Raw genomic sequence first — 23,880 nt, 5'->3', positions numbered from 1 at the left:
CAAAGGCACATTTAGTTTATTTAAGTACTTTTGGAGGTACAGAATTCATTTATGTATGGCATTACTTTGTTTCATCATTGTTTTTACAAATTACATCAGACCCAAGAGCAATTCGTATCCTCAGTCTGACATCAGCTTATTCTAGTGGTTTTACTTAATACAGCAAATCTCTTTTCTGTATTACTGTATCCTCATACCTTCTACATCATCACAACTTTCTGTGCCTGTACAATTAATATCCTTAAATCTCCAGCTTCATCAGTACTTCATAACTTCATCAATATTTCCTCTCTATCACAAACTCCATACATCATCATTATTAACCAGAAACTTTAAAACTCTCATACACCCTTCAAATCATCAGGTTCCTAACACCATCAGTGCTTCCACCTTCATAAATATGTCACCAACTAACAACAGTATACAAGGTAAAAACAGTTCTTCAGCTTATTCAATGAAGCATCCTAATCCAAAATGATAAATATTATACAAATGTTAGTATTTTCTTAAAATTGTTCAGTGAAAGTGTTGTACAAGATATTTGTAAAGTGTGTTACAACAAAATATCATCAGATTAACTAACTGTACCCTGTGTTTGCCATAGAACTAACAATGTAAAACATTTATATATAGTACCGAGTGCAATTTTAGTCACAAAATATCCTTTTGGGTCAGTTGACTGGTACCATTTTTATAGACAGTTCACAGGTTGAAACAATTAATGTGTACCAAATTGTTAATGGACTGTCTGATAATGGTGCTCAATTAATGGAAATAAACACAATACTCTTAGTAACATCTCAGGTGTGAAAAGACTTCCAAGGAGTTCTTCGAACTCTGTTTATGAACAAAATACTTCTTATAAACTATTTATATTATCACAATGGAAAAACTGCATGGCTTCAAATATCCATATTATCATTACAGAGAATATTTCACCATACAGCTCTGAGGCATATTCATACAATTCTGTGAGGCTTATTAATGAAACAGGGCACATCGTTTTAAGACTAACAAGGGGAGGCCGCCAATTGTGAAATTCAGATTCGATTCATACTGCGCATAATAAAAGCTCATGGCCAGAGGTGTAATGTGGCAAAGCACCAAGATGCACTTCTCAGCCGTTGTCGAGAAAATCGACAGTTAAAAGAAACCGTTGCGGTGAAATACTCTCTACAGTTCATAATTTTTCTACAGCGTCGTGGCGCAGCGGTAAGCGCTCAGGTTTGTAATCCGAAGGTCATAGGATCAAATACCGCGGCATGCAACTTTTTTTTCATTATTAGTTTTTTATATTTGAATTACAAAAAACTAATAATAAAAAAAAGTTGCATGCCGCGAATTAATGAATTGCTTATGCATGTTGGTGAAGGCGGATCGCTCTCCAATTGTACCACCTTCATTTTTCCGTTTGTTTAACAGGGTGTACCAAAGCTCTCACGCCCGCACTAATTTTCGACGATGTTATAAGTTGCGCTAGGGACCGCATCTACCTTCTTTCGAAGTTAGCAGGCAACTACGCTGTTATGTGGCGGCTCGTTTCAGCCCATTCAACATCTGTCCATCAAGTGTAACGAGCGAGTAACGGAGTTTATATTTCATACCTGCCACAGCAAATTTGTGTTCGTGGGGTCTCTATTCTAATTCGAACGTTTGACTTACACTATACGTATTCGTTTCGGAATATCATTTCTACGTCTTCCGTTAACTATACGTGGTTAACATTATGAAGACAATTAATAACATTTGTGAAATACAACTTTGCAGAAAACATAATGATGTTCGAAGTCGCCAAATTGCCGGGAATTTTTTTTTGTGTGTGTGTGTGTGTGTGTGTGTGTGTGTGTGTGTGTGTGTGTGTGTGTGTGTGTGGCGCCACAACGCTGTGGAGAATTGTAAATCGTAGAGAGTATTTCACCGCAACGGTTTCTTTTTAACTGTCGGTTTTCTCGATAATGGCTGAGAAGTGCATCTTACTGCTTTGCCACATTACACCTCTGGCCATGAGCTTTTATTATGCGCAGTATGAATCGAATCTGAATTTCACAATTGGCGGCCTCCCCTTGTAAGTTAAACAAGATAGTATGGTATGAAGTATATATGTGGAAAGAGACTTCAATGTGAAATTTAATATATTACACACTAAATTTGTGTCAGTATTTTAAAGTTATCTACAAAGTCCATTAAAAACAAGAAAAAGGAAAAAAATGAGTTAAGCTATAGTTAATTATGGTCAAAATATCATGTAAGAGAAACAAGAAATTTCTATAAAGGCCAGAATAGGGGAAGATGCAAGGTTATTTGTATTCTGTAAAAGATACTGTAATATTTTAAGTTATTGAAATTTCCAGAGATATGCACATCTTCATACGAGTTAATATTGCAGACAATAAGATTAAAACTACATGGGATATTGTGAAAGAGGAGGCAGCATAACCAGTCAGCATACAAGATGCCTCAACAATAACACTAAATGACAATGTTTTGACTGGTAATTCACAAGTTACCATTATTTTTAACAATTGGTTTTTGCACGTAGCAGCAAATATAGAATTCAGTGGTTCAGTTGAAGAAGCAAGGAAATATATTAAAAATGGCATTCAGCAAAACTTTAAGCCACTATAAGTGGCACAAACATCCTCTACTGAAATTAATAGAATTAAAATACAGTACACCCATACTGAATCCACTTGGCAGATTGAGGATGAGGGCACCATGGGCCATTCAGCTTGGTTGTGGTTTTTAGGCAGTTTCTTGCATCAGGCAAGGCGAAAACCCAACTTGTACCCACATCCTGCATCAGTTACACAATTTGCAAACATTTCAAAAATGTTCTCACAGTTTCACATGGGACTAAACTTGACACAGACGGATGGGGTACACAAATTCCTTCCCAGGGAAAAGAGGCAGTGATAGGAAGAGCATCAAAATGCAGAAAGTTGTGCTGAATGTCTCAAACAATGTTGGAAGGAAAGAAATTTTTTGTGACTGGGGAGAATCATGAAGAGACTCGTACAAGGTCCGATTTTGGGTCCACTCTTATGCCTTATATATGTATATGACTTTCTACTCAACATTCATCAAGCAGAATTGGTACTTTTTGCTGACAATGCAAGTACTATAATAAATCACATTTGAGGGAAAACAACAGAACATATTGTTAATGATGTTTTTCAAGGAATTATTAAGGGGTTCTTTAAAAATAGACTTTCCCTGAATTTTAAGAAAAAACGCACAGTCATGCCAAAAATGGATGTAGCACATTAACAGGAGTCAGTAAACAGGGTAGAATACTCCAAAAAGATGCATTTTTGATGTAAATATTGGTGGAAACATGAACTGGAACAATCATGTTACTGATCTGCTCAAATTAAGTTCAGCTACTTTTGCTGTTCATATAATTGCCAGTCATGGAAACAAACAAATAAGCGTCTTGATATATTTTGTATATTTCTATACAATAATGTCTTATGGAATAATTTTCTGGGTTATCTCATCACACAGAAAGAAAGCACTGATAGTGCAAAAGCAGGCAGTAAGAATTATACATGGTGTTCACCCGTGGTCATCATGAAGATGTACCTCTTCAAGCAGTTAGGCATTTTGGCTGCACCATCACAATACATATATTTGCTAATGAAATTTGTCATAAATAATCCATCACAATTTGAGAAGAATATTAAAGTTCATATCTACAACACTAGAGGGGAAAAAAGACCTTTATCACCCATTATTAAAATCGTCAGCAGCTCAGAAAGTAGTTCAAAATGTTGAAACAAAAATTTTTGATAATTTGCCTAATAACATAAAATGTAGACAGGTAGCAAAGCATATATTAAATCTAACCTTAAACCATTTCTCCTGGAGAACTACTCCTATTCCATCGATGTGTTTTTACTTAAAAACTGGTAGTTTGTAATTAAAAAAAATCTGTCTATGCATGAGTAGGACAAGAAAATAAAATTTATTAATGTTAACACTAATCATGTCTACACATCCTGCAAACTGACTCATTGAAGGATGTTTAGATGGAAGAATCATTCAAACAAACTATTGAACATGTAACTAATTAGCTAACTAACCAACCAACAAACCAATCTGAGAAGATTCAGGTAGAGCATTACAAACATTTCATGAAGAAATAACCTGAGTTAAGATCCCATCCCAGTTAAATGAAATCCAAAAGACTAATTAAAAAAAGGATATACTGCAAAGCAACAAGTCATATAAACCCATAGTACACTAAATTTTGGTGTTACATTCTGGGACATTAATTTACCAGTTTCATCATACATATTTGAAACGACAGAGGACATAACAAAATGCCTGTAAACACATTTTGCCCCTAGACAGTGGCTGAAGACAGCCGCTATTGGCACATTTCTTGTTTATTGGTCTATGCTTAAGTGAACTTTCTCTGAAATGTATTGATTTAATCACAAAGCTTTCGAATCTCGTACAAATTTTTATACCTTTTCACACATCTCCTACTGCTGTGCTAATTGATGTTTTTAATTTAATATATTAACTTGCCTGTGTCACAAATAAATTCTGAGAATAGTTTTTAAATGTCATCTGCATTCTTTTAATCATGACAGTTCTAACTCGCTAGTTTTGTCATTTCCATTGAAAACTGTTCAGTTTTTTTCCCAGTATGTGTCAAGAACAATGAAAAGTATTGAAAACAATACTCTTGCAAGATGACCGCTGGGTGCCACTAAGGCACATATTACATTTTACAATAAAAGAGTGGCTCTTGACTGAAGACAGAATGTTCATATTGTATAACACACTCTTAACATATTTTGTAAAAATAAATTTGTTTCTGTTTTCAGGAGGCTGTTTTTCACTCCTCATCCACGAGAAGTTTATGTGTGTTATCAAGACTGTACATCGCAGAACATGGTGGAAATTGCATTTAGACTTGCACTTAGTGCTGCTGGTTGAATTGTGTGTGAATAGGGGTACGTTGTACCAGCTACTGATCCAAGGAAGTGCCTTACACTTATTTAAAACCAACACTTTTACAAATACTCAAAGGATTACATTTCATGAATGTTATATGTAAATAAAGGCTGTTTTGTATAAAAAAATTTATAAGCATTTTCAGTATAAAAAATAGTTACACTCCAGAGTGCCTCTAATGTTTGTTTCCAAATGCGTACATGTAAATTCCATTTGCAGAAATTTGGAGACATTGGGCTGCTGAAAGTTTTGTAAAACCCACATTTCTCAATAGATAAGAAATTAGCATGTCTTCTGTATGCAACAAACTGATGATATGATTATTATTGTGATGTAAGACTCATTGCCAACATGCCACACATTTAATGCAGTTAATAATAAGTGTAGCTGCCAACAAGTTGCCTGATTCACTGACTGGAAATGTCACTGTGGGGATCCTTGATTTCAGGAAGTCCATGAAGATGAGATGTGTAGAAAGTATTTATTATGAACAAGAAGCATGTTAAGCACAGGCAGAAAAACTCTTGAAATATATACCTGTGGATGTAAGTAATGTAATAAGGCTGTCCAGAGAATGACAGGTTTGTGGAGGGTTGTATGTAGAACTCAGAAGTCTTTGTCCAGTCCACATACAGAGTAGAGGAACCATGTCAAGAATAAAAGTGAGCTCTTTGTGAAAACTGGACATACAATACATTACAATTCTAAATGCTGATATCACATATAAGAGTCATTTCTGAATACAAAAAAAAAAAAAGTATTTCCACATGTTCTCACATTTTTTCAGCTATTTGTAATGTTGTCAACGAGTGTCCTTCAAATACTCCACACTGTTTAAAATACAAACACTGGTCAATACATAACAGCTTGAGAATGGCACACTGAAAGAATATTGTACCAATGGACTGCAAAAGACACATTGACATTACATGTATCTTTTGTTATACTGAGAAGAAGGGGGGCAGAGTCATTGATGAAGTGACCATTGAGATTGGTCTCATGGATAATTATTTTCACGATAGTTCTTCCAATTATACTACTTGTATAATGTGTCTCACATATATCTGTGATTAGAAGCATGATGGTTCTCTTAATTTTTGCTAGTTAACACCACCACAACAACTGTCAGAAGAGAAATTTCATTGAATACTTCCACAGTCATTATAATCAGGGTGTGGTTGTACAGAACATACATTCCAATTTGGATTTAACCATGTTTGCAGAATCCTGCCATGAGCATTTCCACTGAGGAGCCAAAGAAACTGGTACACATGCTTAAAATCAAGTAGGGCACCTGTGAGAATGCAGAAGTCCACAACACAACATGGCATGGATTCGACTAATGTCTGAAGTAATGCTGGAGGGAATTGACACAATGAATCCTGCAGGGCTGCCCATAAATCCATAAGAGTACGAGGGGGTGGAGATCTCTTCTGAACAGCATGTTGCAAGACATCCCAGATGTTCTCAATAATGTTCATGTTTGGGGAGTTTGGTGGCCAGCAGAAGTGTTAAAATCAGAAGAGTGTTCCTGGAGCCACTATGTAGCAATTCAGGACATGTGAGAGGTCGCATTGTCCTGCAGGAATTGCCCAAGAGTGTCGTAATGCACAATGGACATAAAGGGATGCAGGTGATCATGCAGGGTGCTTATGTACATGTCATATGTCAGAGTCGTACCTAGACATATCAGGGGTCCCATATTACTCCAACTGCACATGCCTCCACCTGCTTGAACAGTCCCCTGCTGCCATGCAGGGTCCATGGATTCTTGAGGTTGTCTACATACTTGTACACATCTGCTCAATACAATCTGAAATGAGACTCGACCGACCAGGCAACATGTTTCCAGTCATCAACAGTCCATTGTCAGTGTTGATGGGCTCAGGTGAGGTGTAAAGCTTTGTGTCATGCAGTCATCAAGGGTACATGAGTGAGCCTCTGGCTCTGAAAGCCCATATTGATGATGTTTCATTGAATGGTTCACATGCTGACACTTGTTGATGGCCCAGCATTGAAATCTGCAGCAATTTGCAGAAGGGTTGCACTTCTATCAGGTTGAACAATTGTCTTCAGTCATTGTTGGTCCCGTTCTTGCAGGATCTTTTTCCGGCCACAGCGATGCCAGAGATTTGATGTTTTACTGGATTCCTGACATTCACGGCACACTCATGAAATTGTCATATGGGAAAATACCCACTTTATCGCTGCCTTAGAGTTGCTGAGTCCCATCGCTCATGCACCGACTATAACACAATGTTCAAATTCACTTAAATCTAGGCTTTGTCAACTGCAGGGCCATATTCTGCCTGTTTACATATCCCTGTATTTAAATACGCATGCCTATACCAGTCTCTTTGCTGCGTCAGTGTATTTTGATACATTGGTGCAGAATAACAGCAGCAAAAATGTTCTTGTTTTCTTTTATGAATATTATCCCTTTTGACATACTGGAAGGGCAAATACAGAATCAGAACATGCTAATATATTCCAAATGAACATCACTAGTTCAGTGAAATGTTTTGACTCACTATTTAGTGCACAAATTCATGATACCAGTAAATAAAGATTTACTACATTATGTGTTTTGTCAGCTACCTATTATGGGAAAAATTATGCCAGCAATGTTTTTTGTTAAAAATTTGATGGGTATGATAATTTTTTTGTGTTGCAAAAGAGTTCCATGTTATGTTTTCTTCAGTTTTCATATATGTATCATAAATTATTCACATTGTTAATATTTCTAATTTATTTATTAACCAGATGATTGTCATTGCAGTACAAATGTAATTGTAGGTAATAAACAACCGTTTTACTTTGTTCTTTGTTATCATTTGTTTACTGTCACTACCTTTACAACAATACTTTGCTGGTTATGTTGCCCTGTATAGTGTAGAAGTTGTATCATATTGTATTTGTGAAGCAGATAGTGTTTTAATTGTTATTCTTATTTTCTTCATGACTGCAGTAAAAGCAACAGCTTCTTGTCTTTATCGTCTCACCTGAGGACATTCATTTGTATATAGTCTTTTAGTGGGTGTTCATACACCTGGTAACCCTAATTTTCTCTGCTTTAATAATCTAATTTTTTTAGATTTTGAAACTAATTTTTATTCTTGTAATGCATTTGTCCATTTTGATCCTTACATGTTTTTTCAAACTCATTAAGTGTGTCTAGTATGCATTCTGATACAAATTCTGTTGGAAAAAAAGAACAAGAAGAATGAAGGAGTTGTGAGAAACTGACAACAACCAGACTCAGGGCTATTATTTACATTTATAATATTACAATGAATAAATGTGCATTTTCCAAAATTAGAGCTGAAAACCTCCAAAATGTGCCAAGGGAAATAATTTGAATTTCAAACCAGAAATAGTGATTGCTTATTGTAAATCATTACGTCAGTAATTGACAATAATTTTGTGTCTGTTTACTAATGAACATGCATGGTATGTTCTTTATAGAAGTTTTTGAAGTTATGAGAAACAGAAATTGCTACATATACATTCCAACAGTTTTCATTTTGAGTGCCAGAAGTACAATCTCAGTATTATTTGACAGTTTTGTTACTTAAATTTACGTATAATGTTCTTATATTTTCCTGTTGAACCCAAATAATCAAAGAAATTTATGTTCCTACATTAAGCAAACAAGTATATTGCAACAGAAAGTACAGGGCTATTACAAATGATTGAAGCAATTTCATAAATTCACTGTAGCTCCATTCATTGACATATGGTCACGACACACTACAGATACGTAGAAAAACTCATAAAGTTTTGTTCGGCTGAAGCCGCACTTCAGGTTTCTGCCGCCAGAGTGCTCGAGAGCGCAGTGAGACAAAATGGCGACAGGAGCCGAGAAAGCGTATGTCGTGCTTGAAATGCACTCACATCAGTCAGTCATAACAGTGCAACGACACTTCAGGACGAAGTTCAGCAAAGATCCACCAACTGATAACTCCATTCGGCGATGGTAGGCGCAGTTTAAAGCTTCTGGATGCCTCTGTAAGGGGAAATCAACGGGTCGGCCTGCTGTGAGCGAAGAAACGGTTGAACGCGTGCGGGTAAGTTTCACGCGTAGCCCGCGGAACTCGACGAATAAAGCAAGCAGGGAGCTAAACGTACCACAGCCGATGGTTTGGAAAATCTTACGGAAAAGGCTAAAGCAGAAGCCTTACTGTTTACAATTGCTACAAACCCTGACACCCAATGACAAAGTCAAACGCTTTGAATTTTCGGCGCGGTTGCAACAGCTCATGGAAGAGGATGCATTCAGTGCAAAACTTGTTTTCAGTGATGAAGCAACATTTTTTCTTAATGGTGAAGTGAACAGACACAATGTGCGAATCTGGGCGGTAGAGAATCCTCACGCATTCGTGCAGCAAATTCGCAATTCACCAAAAGTTAACGTGTTTTGTGCAATCTTACGGTGTAAAGTTTATGGCCCCTTTTTCTTCTGCGAAAAAAACGTTACAGGACACGTGTATCTGAACATGCTGGAAAATTGGCTCATGCCACAACTGGAGACCGACAGTGCCGACTTCATCTTTCAACAGGATGGTGCTCCACCGCTCTTCCATCAAGATGTTCGGCATTTCTTAAACAGGAGATTGGAAAACCGATGGATCGGTCGTGGTGGAGATCATGATCAGCAATTCATGTCATGGCCTCCACGCTCTCCCGACTTAACCCCATGCGATTTCTTTCTGTGGGGTTATGTGAAAGATTCAGTGTTTAAACCTCCTCTACCAAGAAACGTGCCAGAACTGCGAGCTCGCATCAACGATGCTTTCGAACTCATTGATGGGGACATGCCGCGCCGAGTGTGGGAGGAACTTGATTATCGGCTGATGTTTGCCGAATCACTACAGGGGCACATATCGAACATTTGTGAATGCCTAAAAAAACTTTTTGAGTTTTTGCATGTGTGTGCAAAGCATTGTGAAAATATCTCAAATAATAAAGTTATTGTAGAGCTGTGAAATCGCTTCAGTCATTTGTAATAACTCTGTATAGTTAATTGTTGATATTACAAACTATTCTATACATCCACATGTGGTGAAATAAAAAATATTTGTGACAGAGGAGTAGCATCTGCTTACGAGCTCATGAAATTCAAAAAAATGGAATGTGGTTGATAGACACACAAAACTAAAAATACAACATAACATAATCAGTTTCAATGACTGCTTTACATCCTACGCCATCTGGATCCTTCTCTCAACCACCAGTGTTTCTGAACTATGCGGGTGGAAGTTTCCCTTGCAAGACGTCCTTCACCTTGTAACCCTCTTGGCCTCAATCACTGTTAGCTTAATGCCTCCATATCCTCCACTCAATAGTTTCTCCTTCCTGTGTCCTATCACCCCCTCCCAATTCATGTCTTCATGTCATCTTCGTCGTGTGCTGCCCTCCACCGGTTTTGATACATGTGCCTGTATGTCTAGCCTGTGCACCTGCCACCTCTCCCTCCTACATTCCTAGCCAACGAACTGTCTGTCTCCCTCCAAGCTGTTAGCTACCCACCCCAACCCCTCTTCTTGCCTCAGGTGTCTCTTCCGCTCCAGCCACCACCACCCCACCCTTGTTCACTGCCAAACTGCAGTCCTGGCATTGTGGGCATGTAGGGGGAACATTTGTGTGTGTGTGTGTGTGTGTGTGTGTGTGTGTGTGTGTGTGTGTGTGTGTGTTTTGTGTCCCCCCCATCAACGACTCAATGCATCTCCTTTTTGGTGAATGTTCTTATTTACCCCTAAATTATTTACATTCTACCAGAACTTTGCTACTATAATGACTTCACTTATATTGCAGTTATGATCACCTGTCATTTCAATTTTCTAACAGATTTTTTTTTTTTCATTCTTCAGTCCACAGTTTTCTCACTTTGAATGTGCCAGTATCACTTAATAGTCCTTCAATAATTTATTCTTGAAAATTCATGGTGGATGCAAGTTTCATGTTTTTGTCCTGCATACTGTCTGGCGTGGCCACTGAACACTGTCACCAATATTAGGCATACTTTTGCACATTTTTCATTCAGCTGGAAGGTGCAGTTTTCATTTCATACACATATTCCTTTTACTATCCATTTCAGACACTTTTTACATGATTCACCATTAAACTGCTGCTTTGTTGCTAATCTTGACTTACCGCGCTTTGTGTAGTCAATATCTTGTATCATGAAGTGCTCTAAATACATTCATCAATTATTTTCATGAATTTGGCGATTATTTGTTCAAATCTATATTTAGTATGTTGGTTACCCATTATTCTGGTCTGCTGAAAATGATTTTGAGGCATATTTTCAGCCTTTTTTCATGAAGTTCCTCCATCAGATTTTTAAAGTTACCTATACTATCTGTCTGTTGTGCTATATCCACTTCTATGCTTGATTAAAATATGGACTGCAACAGTTTACTATGTTATATTTCCTAACAGAATGAAAACTGACATGTAAAACCTCCTCCCAAAATGGATGACACAAATGTGAACAACTGCAGAATATTTTCCTTTGCGACTATATTATCAACACTGTTCAGTAATTATGGCATGCAACAGTGGTCAAACATCTTGACCCCTTTGAAATTATTACTAAAAGGAATTCTAAAGAAAGTATCAACTGAGGTACAATCTTTACATACACTATGTGATCAAAAGTATCCGGACACGCCCAAAAACATATGTTTTTCATATTAGGTGCATTGTGCTGCCACCTACTACCAGGTTCTCCATATCAGTGACCTCAGTAGAATTAGACATCGTGAGAGAGCAGAATGTGGTGCCTCGCGTAACTCATAGACTGTGAACGTGGTCAGGTGATTGGGGGTCACTTGTGTTATGCGTCTGTATGCAAGATTTCCACATTCCTAAACATCCCTAGGTTCATTGTTTCTGATGTGATAGTGAAGTGGAAATGTGAAGGGACACGTACAGTGCAAAAGTGTACAGGCCGACCTCATCTGTTGACTGACAGACCGCCGACAGTTGAAGAACGTCGTAATGTGTAATGGGCAGACATCTATCCAGACCATCGCACAGGAATTCCAAACTGCATCAGGATCCACTATAAGTACTATGATAGTTAGGCAGGAGGTGAGAGAACTTGGATTTCATGGTCGAGCAGCTGCTCATTGGATTTTATGGTCGAACAGCTGCTCATAAGCCACATATCACGCCAGTAAATGCCAAATGATGCCTCGCTTGGTTAAGGAGGATAAACATTGGACCATTTAACAGTGTAAAAACGTTTGTGAAGTGACGAGTCACGGTACACAATGTGGTGATCCGATGGCAGGGTATGTGTATGGCGAATGCCCAGTGAATGTCATCTGGCAGCGTGTGTAGTGCCAACAGTAAAATTCGGAGGTGGTGATGTTATGGTGTGGTAATGTGTTTCATGGTGGGGGCTTGCTCCCCTTGTTGTATTGCATGTCACTATGACTGACAGCACAGGTGTACATTGATGTTCTAAGCACGTTCTTGCTTCCCACTGTTGAAGAGCAATTTGGGGATGGCGTTTCATATATATCCCCCACCCCAAAAAAAAAAATCGTTGCATTTGAAATATGTAATGCATCACTAAATCAAGCATTTTTCCAGAAAGATTGAAATACGCCATTGTTAAACACCTCTACATTAAATTTGTTAGGAGAGATGTCAATAAGTGCTGATCTGTTTCCCTACTGACATCATTTCCCAAAATCTTTGAGAAGGTGGTGTGTTCTAAAATAGTATGTTACCTGAACAACAATAATATCATCAGCAGATCACAATTTGGATTTCAGAAGAATTGCTCAACTGAGAATGACATTTACATGTTCACTCACCAAATTTCACAAGCATTAAATACAAAATAGCACTGGTTGGTGTTTTCTACAACCTATCTAAGGCATTTGCCTATGCAAATTACAATATTCTCCTAGATAAATTCTGTGCAATTGATGGGACAGCCAACCAATGGATAATGTCATATCTACCCAACAGAGTGCAAAAAATTATACTTCATAATTCAACCAATGTTGAGATTCCTCTGACTGGAGAGAAATCACATGTGGGGTTCCACAAATCTCAATCTTATGTCTTATATTGTTTCCTCATATACACTGACAGAAAAAAATCGCAACACCAAGAAAGAATTGTGTGACACAAACAAAAGTTGATAGGCACATTTCTACATCTGAAAGATAGTGCCTATTCAAGTTTCATACCAGTCACAGAAAAGTGATTCAAGTAGTTCCACTATGAGGATGCAAATCAGGTTTGCTTTAAATACACACTGTAACAGTTGTGAGTGTTAGTTGGCTTTGAGATTGGATGTGGTGAGTCGATGTTAGTCAAGAATGCCTTTGAGGTGCCATTATTAATACATCATTGAGTTTCTGAACAAGGTCATGTAACAGGGCTACAAGAAGCTGGATTTTCCTTATGTAGTACAGCAGAAAGACTTGGCAGGAATGTAGTCACTGTACATGATTGCTGGCAGTGGTGGTCATGGAAATGCATGGTGGGAAGAAGACCAGGCTCCAGACAGCCACGGGGCAGTCCCGAGAGGGAAGACCATCATGTTGGGCACATGGCTGTAGCACATCATACAGTGTCTGCAACAGCAATTTGAGCACCAGTTGGCACCACAGTCAGACAATGAACTGTTACAAATTGGTTACTTCAAGGACAGCTTTCAGCCAGACGTCCTGTAGCATATATTTCACTGACTCCAAACTACTGCCATTTGTGACATCATTGGTGTCAAGTGAGAGCAGTGTTGTCTATTGTGTTTTATGATGGAAGCTGGTTCTCCCTTGGTGCCAATGATGGCCATGTATTAGTTAGAAATAGGCTAGTTGAGGGTCTGCAACCTATCTGTCTGTGTGCTACACACACTGGACCTACACCTGGAGCTATGCTCTGGGATGCAATTTTGTATGGCAGCAGGAGCACACTCATGGTTATCTGATGCACCCTGACTGTGAATCTGTACGTCAGACTGGTGATTCAACCTGTTGTGCTGCCAGTTAGGTTAGGTTAGATTAGGTTATGTTAGGTTAGGGTTAGGTTAAGGTTATAAACAGCATTCCATGTGGTGTTTTCCAACAGGATAACACTCGCCCACATACTGCTGTTGTAACTCAACTTGATGTAGAGAGTGTTGACATGTTGCCTTAGCCTGCTTGATCACCAGATCTGTCTCCAATCAAGCACATATGGCATATCATCGGCCGACAACTCCAGCATTATTCACAACCAGCATATACCATCCCTGTATTGACTGACCAAGCACAACAGGCATGGAACTCCATCCCACAAACTGACATCTGTCATCTGTACAGCACAATGCAGGCACATTTGCATGTTTGAATTCAATATTCTAACGGTTACACCTGTTATTAATGTACCAGCATTTCATGTTTCCAGTGGCTTATCTTGCACATTAGCCTGTGATCTAGCAATGTTAATCACTTAAATATGTTACCTAGACAAATGTATTTCCTAAATTTCATGACTCTGCAGTAATTATTTTTTGATGTTGCGAGTTTTTTTCATCAATGTATTTAAATGATCTTTTGTCTAATGTACAAAAAGTAGAATTAGTTCATTTTGTGAATGATGCTAGTATTGTAATCAATCCAAACATAAATAAAGCAACATAATAAATGGTAAACAATGTTCTTAAAAGTACCAAAAACTTATTTTCTGTAATTTTTCTCACTCTCAGTTTCAAAAAGACGCAACATACGCAGTTGTGTACATCTAAGGCTGACCATGGCATGCCAAACTTCACTCATGCAGCATGTGTGTGCCATGTGCGGCCAAGGCCCAGCCTGGTTGTCTACTCTGTTCAGTCCTTCTTGGAAGTACCCAGAACAGCACGACATTTTATTGAGCATTGGGGTGCGGCACATTTCGGTTGGCAAAACTCTGAGTTAGGCAGTATCGTAGCATCATTGCTGTTTATCTTTCGCTATTTGTTTTCGGTTTGAAGTACATTCACAGGTCCAGTGGATATTTGCATAGAAAGCAATCTATTGTCACAATTTTGTAAAACTAGTGAGAATGGCAGAAGAGAGGATTGAGAATTCTCAGTTGGCATAAGTAACAGGTGCTGCCTGTTTGCTATGAAATCACACTACAGTACCGTGCAGAAAGAATGTAAAGGTTTAGTTGACAATGAAAGAGCAAAAGATTACAATGATTGACAAACTGGATTCATCGTTTTGCACATCAAGAAGCACTTTGTGCAAAATTTGCAGGCATGGAGCACATGAAGAAACTGATAGTATTAACAGTAACATTTCTGAAGTTTCATGCATTATTCCATTGTCATTTGCAACAGTTTCCAGTGGAACTCAATGAAAAGTATTGAGACTTCATATATTACTGCAAAGTATGTTGCTTAAGTCAAAGGGCATGTGTGGAATGATTTTTGTTCAAAAACCCTCTATTGTTGAATTTATGAAGGAAAAAAGAGGGCGTGAACAAAAATTAGAACATCTAGGATGGATTGCGGACTTTGCATTTTAAGTATACTTAACTGCAAACTGTCCAAACATAAATAAAGCAACTGATAGTATTAACAGTAACATTTCTGAAGTTTCATGCATTATTCCATTGTCATTTGCAACAGTTTCCAGTGGAACTCAATGAAAAGTATTGAGACTTCATATATTACTGCAAAGTATGTTGCTTAAGTCAAAGGGCATGTGTGGAATGATTTTTGTTCAAAAACCCTCTATTGTTGAATTTATGAACGAAAAAAGAGGGCATGAACAAAAATTAGAACATCTAGAATGGATTGCGGACTTTGCATTTTAAGTATACTTAACTGCAAACTGTCCACAATAAGAGACTGCAAGGTAATTTCTTTGTGATTGGATGGGGATACATTTAAAAAGTAAATTGTGTAGTAGAAGGGACACATTCTGACAAAGACAGTCCAGTTCCCTAAGCTCACCAGCATTAAAGAAGAATTCGTTGTGGCCTTGTAAGAAGTAAAAGGATAGTTTTATAAAAGTTTTGAGGACATTGTCAATATTGGATCTGTCTTCGAGATCGTTTGCTGTCTGAGTTGAAAGTACCTCTGTGCATGTGCAGGTGTAACTGATTGACATGCAAGGTAATTCCAGGTTTAATGACAAATATTTTTATAATAAGACTGTCCTGAAAGTCTACATTGCTTTCCTCAGATAGAGTTTTCAGGTCTCCATTATGAGGTTGCAAAAGTGTTACAATATTTCTTTCAATTATGAAACTACATGAGTCACAAGATGTGGCAAATTGAGTGCAAAGCTCTGTGAAATTGTCTCCATCTGTCCATAAGTTGGCAGTTTGTACCATATAAAAATATGGTCATAAGACACTACAGTTTGTTGTGTTTTGAAGTGCATAGTTTTACATTTCTGGACATTTAAAGCAAGTTGCCAGTTTGATTAATTTCAATTCTACAATATTTAACCAATGAGATGTTGCTCACAAACATTAAATAGAATAATTTCACTGTTAATGTGTATGTAAAATGAACATAAAATATGTTATACACCATGATTACTGCAGTGAATATGCATTCTAAGATGACATCTCAAAAACAATAATTTAATAGTAAGAAAATTATCAATTTGTGCAAAACTGCTAATGCATAGCTGCAAAACTATTTAATAGAACTATATAGTCCTGACAAGTAACTAAATAAATAATATGCATTCCTTTATAAAATAATGTAGTTCAGCCACATTTGCAATAAAAATCTGTGCAAATCTAGGGGAGAGCTAATCTTTAAGTTGACATATTTTGCATATTTCCATTCAGTAATGTCATATGGAATAATGTTCTGGGGTAGCTCATCTTTAAGAAAGAAAGTCTTCATTGCTCAAAAACACGCTGTAAGAATAATACATGGTGCTTACCCACAATCATCTTTTATACATCTGTTTAACGAGTAGGCTAATCTGACTACTGCTTCACAATATATTTATTCCCTCATGATGTTTGTTTTACATAATCCACCACAGTTCAAATGGGACAATGATATACATAATAACAACACCAGAAGGAAAAATGATGTTCATTACTCCATGTTAAGGTTGTGTTTAGCATAAAAAGGTGTGTACAATGCTGCAATTAATATTTTTGATCACTTACCCAGTGATATAAAATTTCTGACAGAAAGCAAGGTAAAATTTGAAAACAAACTGAAAAAGTTTCTTCTTGACAGTTCCTATTCAGTTGAAGAATTTCTATTGTAATGTGTAAAAGGTGAAGGGTAGGAATTACTAACTCACATCTGTGGGTTTAAAAATATATGTATGGCCAGCATGTAGCCATATTTACAAATTAATTTGTTATTTGAATGTAAAATGTCTAGTTCCACATCATCATGATTTATCATGCAGATAATGCATGTAACATGAGACTAACTAACTAATTAATTACTTGATTGATTGATTTACCAGGGAGATATAACAACAGTAATCTTAGCTCACTGTTGCCTCCACCAAAGCTGACTTTATTGTGCTGCTTCTTTCTCTGTAATTCTATTAAAGACTTCAGTACCATTAAAGACTAGTAGGAAGCCTTTTACCAGTTTTTTATTAGACACAATTTCTTCAGGAGTTAACGACCCAATATTCTGTGTCTTTTGGCCTCCAACACTTTTTCTTGGAAGATTAAATGTGATGCACAGTTTCATGCCCCTCACCACATTGTCTGCTGTTATGGACTTCTTTCTGTACCCACATTGTGTGTAGGTGTTTCTTTAAGTTCCCATGACCAGTTGTCAGTCCTACCATGAGTTTAATGTCTCTTGTTCAAGTTCAGGATTACCTACCTTCTCTTGTAACATGGCTTTAGCATAATTAGTTTGCCATGTGTCTGTTTTTGGATCTTAATCCAATATTCTGCATGCTGTCTTCTAATCTAGGTACGTAGTTTTATTCTTACCATCACCTTAGTGACAAGACAGGGTCCAGTCCAACAGATGAAGTCATTGCACCTGTCCCGGCTGGCCCATCAGTTTGTCCATTGTGACTGATTGCTGAGTGACTGGGACAGCAGGTTTACCCTGTTGCTTCCCCCTAGCCTCACAATGTGTTGATGACATACTTTGATGATCTTTGATTTCCTCACAAGTGCTGATAGAGATTTCAGAGCTGCTTTGCTGTCTGAATGAATGTATATACCACAGCCTTGAAGCACCTACACAGATTCTCCTCAACACACAATCTGATAGCAGATATTTCCACCTGAAATACCATGGTCAGCTGCCCTGAAGAGATTGCACTCTCTACTCTGTGCTGTTTTCCATATATCCCAGCCCCAGCATCTTTGTTTGTTTTTCATTTGTCAGTAAGCCAGATTATGTCTCCTGAGTGTCATCAAGGTTCATTCTTCCACTGCTCCCTACTTCCAATTATTACCTGGAAAGGTTTATTAAAGCAGCTGGAAGCTGTTGTATAGTCAGTCAGCATTTCTCCAGTCATTTCTATATTTACCACATTCACTATGTTGCTATGTTATTCTGGATTTCCTAAGGATTACCAGTTTTTAATCTGCATATCCTTGCTGCTGCCACCATTGTAACCCAAAGACGTAATAGTGGCACGTCCAGCATGGTGTCCATTCCAGCAATGGGTGTGCTGCTAATTCCACCTGCTATGTCTAAGCAGGCTGATCTCTGCACTTTGTGAAACTCAGTATCCACTTTATGTCATACTTAATTCCTCCATACTATAGCCCCATAACTTACCCATAAGGCTTATTGCAGTGGTGTGTATCCAGTACGTGCTCCTGGGGCTTAGACCCCAGTTTTTACCACAGGCTTTTCCACTGCACATAAGACCACAATTCACCTTGGAATGTATATTCTTAATGTGTGGAGTCTAAGATAGTTTCCCATCCAGGATTACAATTGTACTAGCAAATTCCCCAAGAATTACTGTGACTAAATCATCTGCATGTCCTTGTCAAAAGTGACCTGTAGTATTAACACTTCAATGAGTTTATCAACCGCTAGGTTCCACAGTAGTGGAGACACAACCCCTCCTTGTGGACAACGTCTGGTGGTATTTATCACCATTTTTTCATTCAACATGGTGGCTCCTACCATATGCGTACTCAGCATGGTCATAATCCACCTACAAATATGTTATTTGTGGTATGCTCTTCTGAAACTCTCACTGTGGATTCAGAGGTCATATTGCCACAAGCTCTTTTGGTGTCCAGGAAGATGCAGAGAGAAATTTCCTGAATGTGTAGCATTTTTTCCACCTTCTCAACAAGTTGGTGGAGTGCTGTGTCACATGATTTACCTGGTTGATATGCATTGGTTTACATGTAGTGGCTTGGGGGGAGGGGGGGGGGGGGGAAGGCAGGACAGGCTGATACGGGTCATATCCTTAATATGATGTCCTCCCTGGCTTTGGAATGAAAACAACCTCCACTTTCCTCCAAACATTAGGAATGATTGTGGCTGTTAGGCTGTCTCTAAACAACCTAGATAGGAATCTAATTAATTTCTTTCCTGCTTCTTACAGTAGAGCCAGAAAGATTCCATCGGGACCTGGTGAAACATTCCCAATGCCCAACTGTTTTATTTTTATTTTTTTATTCAGTGAAAGATTCTTAATTTTCCTTTTGGTTACCTGTAAGCCAATACATCCCGGTGACTGAGTCTTGGTATGTGTTATCTGCCAGAGTACATCGAGGAAAGCGGATCTTGAGGAGCACATCCCACATCTCACACACTGTTTTTGTATATTCACGATCCTGTTTCCTAAGTGTACTTCATGGATTGGTTGGTAGTCTAGTGAGGATTTTATGATTTTTCACTTACTTAATCACAAGGTTGTGTTTGGCAAGGGCCTCCCAATATTTGGTCCTTGCCTTTTCCTTCTTCCAGCATGAAACAGTCTTCTCACTTGCTTCCTTTGCAGTGCCAGGTTATTGTTCTGCCAAGGTACATTCCTGTTTGTGCATTTTGTGGTGATAGGACAGTTTTGTAAGACCGAGGCCATAATGGCAGTCATCACTTTGTCTGCCATTTCCTTCAGATCTACTAGATTAGTTATTGATGTTCTGACATCAGATTGGCATGAGTTTAGGTCTTCCTATAAGACTCCCAGTCTGTTTTCCTAGGATTCATATAGGTCACGGTCCATTCAGCACCTATTTCAACCTCTAACTTGATATACATGTTGCATAAAGATGGCTCCAATCCCACATGCCATTGTTTGATATGACTATCCATTCAAGATCTGCAAGTTATTCTCAAATAAATATTCAAGAAGGTACTCACCTCTGCTGTTGGCTTTGCTGCTTACCCACACCAGTTTGTGGGCACTGTCATCACAACCAACTGACAGTTGTTCATTCAGCTGTGAACAGTTATCTACCAGTCTCCTCACTTCCTGGGAAGGAGGAGCACTGTCCTCACAAGGCAGGTAAACTGAGGCCAGTACAGTTTAATGGTACCTTCCTTTTGCTGTTTCAGCCTGATGGTCACTAAGCCCCTGAAGCAACAGGCTGCCATCAGCTTGAATAAAATTCCACTCTTGACCCGTATGTGTTGGAGTTCTTTAGATTTCTAGTATAAATCAACTTACCTCCAGTTCTTCCAGGTCTCAAACTACCCATTTCATATAAATAGTGTTCCTCAATCAGTTCCACATCTATCTCCTGTCTTCTCAGAAGATGACTCACAATATAAGTTGCCCCCTTACTGTTTTGCAGGTTTACCTGTAACATTTGCAGCCACCAACTTGTCACCATAGTTCCTTCCAATGTCTTTGGTTATCCTGACACTAACCTCCATGAACCCTAACTACAGTTTCAGATACTATTCTCAAATTGCCCTCAGGGATTTTTCACAGTTTGGCTGTCTGATACAACTTTTCAGTTGATTACCCTCCAATCCTTTGTCGGGACCTACTGGTTCTACACACATACTTTCTCATATAGGGTCTTTGGAGGAGTATGCTTATCAAGTTTTGGTACCCAGATTGGTATATTTACAGTGTTGAAGGTCTCAGCCACCATGCTTCCTCCCTTGGAGATATCATTGGCACTATCTCCTTAAGTTAATCAAATGTTCCAACCCCTCACAGAAATCAGAGCACCTTTGTCCAGATAGACCCTCCTGAATGGGGCCTGGGCTTGTCTCCACCCCGTCTTCTCAAAGATAGCCATCTGAACTGGCTCCATCTGCTGTGAGATGATGTTGACCTGTGGATATCCCTATGAATAACTGCCATCCTGAAAACTGAGACTGCAGTACTATAGATCTGTTCCCCTCTGTCTTGCCTTATCTTCTGGATCTGATTATACCAAGAAGCGGCAGTATTAGACTCCTCCCTTGTTCTCTTTTTCCATATCTTGAAGGTGAAAGGGGTCTGTTTGGACCCTTTACTCTGAGATGACCCCCCCCCCCTCCCCTTTTTTTTTAGCTCTGAGGCTAGATACCTTTTAATTCTCGGCATTTATGCATAGGAATCAAATTTTTGCCTTCATTTTCATTTATATCTGAGCTCCAGGCAAGGATCTGATCTTGAACCAGTCCAACATCTCAATGAAAATTTCCACTTCTTGGCCTGGTCTGTCACCCAATCCAGTTACGGAAACCCTGTCCATCAGTTCCAGCCCTGATGCCTGGGTGTTCGAGGTTTCATCAAATCACTCAGGTATTGTTTTGTTTTATTCTGTGTTCTACATTTTGGTCCCACAAGAATTAGGGATTTATTAAATTGATGCCACAGAGCCCCATATGGCGCAAGGGTAATTACACAGTGAGGTCATCCAGTACTCAACGAGGTTCGACTCATGACACATCTTCCCATGTGCCATGCACCCCTTGGCCCACATCACACCTTGTGTTGGGTACCTGAGGAATTAGGTGAAGACGTTGGGAATAGATGTGGGAGAAATGGGGCACTGTGGGACACTCTTCATTTGGTTCATCCACTGAGACCTGTCCAGCACGGCAGACTGTGCCAGTAGTTGTACCACAGTCAGCATGGCCATCGGTTTACATGAATACCCAAGCCTCTTTGCCTGCATGCTCAGTAATTTTGCAATGTGGTGCCTCCTGGAAACTCAAACCTTCGATCATCACATTTTGTGAGGAGGTATGGATTTCTAACACTTTCTAGAAGATATAAAAGGGGATCTCAGTAAAAGTAAAATGGATTTATTCCACAGTAAATTAATTATAATAAGCTGGCCTGTAGACCACAATAGTTCAAGCTCAATAAAATATGACAAATTCTTAAATTGTTTCTTAGAGGTATTTAATGAATCATTTCCTCGTAGATCTAATCAAAAGGAAGTAAATGGTAAACACAAATGGATTACAACAGGAATAAAAATTTCTAATGCCAGAAAGAGAGAGCTCCACAATGAGTTAAAATCAAACAGAAATCTGGATTTTGTTACTTATGAGAACCAGTATAAAGCTGTATTTAGGAAAGTTGTAGTGGCAGCTAAAAAAATGGCAAATAATAAATTCATACGAGAACACACAAATAAGAAAAAAGCAGTGTGGTCAATTGTTCAGTCTGAATTAGGAGCCAAAGTAAAAATTCGTGAGATTTTGAAAATTAGACATGAAAATGAAATTATAGTAAACCCTGTTCAGATGTCAAGTTGTTTCAATGAATTCTTCATTAATTTAGCAAGATCAGATGTGGATATGACATTCTATCAAGGCATCATAAATTTGGAAAACAGCCAGAACACATCTTTTAAACAATTTGAAAAATCACCCAAAGGGGTGTGGAAAAGGAAATGTTGTCTCTAAAAAACGAAACCTCACGTGGGTGGGATGAAATGACTACATCTGTAATCAAGTGTGTGTATGATATTATTTCTCAACCACTGCCAATTATTATAAATCAATCTTTTGAACAAGGATGCTTTCCAAATGTATTGAAATATGCTGAGATCAAACCTCTATTCAAAAAAGGATTGACAGAAGATATGGGGAATTACCACCCTATCTCTCTTTTGCCGGTCTTCTCTAAAGTGTTTGAAAAGATTGCAGCAAAACATTAATAAATTTCTTACTGTAAATGATATAATTTTTAAAAACCAGTTTGGATTCCAACAGGGTAAAAGCCCTGTGAATGCTATAAATGAGTTTATCCAAAAAATATGCTCTATGTTAGATAAGGGTAGAAAGGTCACAGGAATATTCTGTAATCTAACTAAAGCTTTCAATTCAGTGAACCATGCATTACTCCTTAACAATTTACAGATATATGGAATTGGGGACACTGCTTTAAAATGGTTTAGCTCTTACTTGTCACATAGGAAACAAAGAGTAATTAGAGTAATTTTAACTTCAAATGGAACCCATTATTCCTCAGATTGGAAAATAGTTTCCCCAAGGTTCAATATTGGGTCCCAATCTGTTTCTTTTTTATGTAAATTACCTACAACTTGCTATTGATGTGCATTCAATCTTATTTGTTAATGATACATCAGTTCTAATTGAAAATGAGGTATCTGAAAGTATTTCATAAAAAGCCAAAAATACTTTAGAAGAACTTGAATCTTGGTTCTATCAAAATGGACTAAAATTAAATTTAACTAAAACCAAAATGATGCAATTTGAAGCTAAATTAGGAGAAGGGACTGAAATAAAGATAACTTGCAACGATCAGGATATCACAGAAGTAAACCATGTGAAGTTCTTAGGCCTAAATCTTGATAAAAATTTAAATTGGAACCATGGACCTTGCCATTGGTGGGAAGGCTTGTGTGCCTCAGCGATACAGATAGCTGTACCGTAGGTGCAACCACAATGGATGGGTATCTGTTGAGAGGTCAGACAAACGTGTGGTTCCTGAAGAGGGGCAGCAGCCATTTCAGTAGTTGCAGGGGCAACAGTCTGGATGACTGACTGATCTGGCCTTGTAACACTAACCAAAA

At 38.2% G+C, this 23,880-nt stretch overlaps 1 protein-coding gene across 2 annotated transcripts in view; it reads left to right on the top strand.

The window, feature by feature from the left end:
• Window positions 1-6,398, top strand: part of LOC124722959 (protein inturned) — a 254,525-nt gene extending 248,127 nt beyond the window's left edge. For both annotated transcript variants that reach the window (XM_047248129.1, XM_047248128.1), the window contains one exon: window positions 4,836-6,398. In XM_047248129.1, the coding sequence (XP_047104085.1) occupies window positions 4,836-4,922 (87 nt within the window). In that variant the 3' untranslated portion in view covers window positions 4,923-6,398. The remainder of the gene's footprint in view (window positions 1-4,835) is intronic.
• The last annotated feature ends 17,482 nt before the right edge of the window (window positions 6,399-23,880 follow it).

The sequence above is a fragment of the Schistocerca piceifrons genome, chromosome X (genome assembly GCF_021461385.2).
Source record: "Schistocerca piceifrons isolate TAMUIC-IGC-003096 chromosome X, iqSchPice1.1, whole genome shotgun sequence".
NCBI classification, from domain to species: domain Eukaryota; kingdom Metazoa; phylum Arthropoda; class Insecta; order Orthoptera; family Acrididae; genus Schistocerca; species Schistocerca piceifrons.
This window is presented reverse-complemented; position numbering and strand designations above follow the sequence as displayed.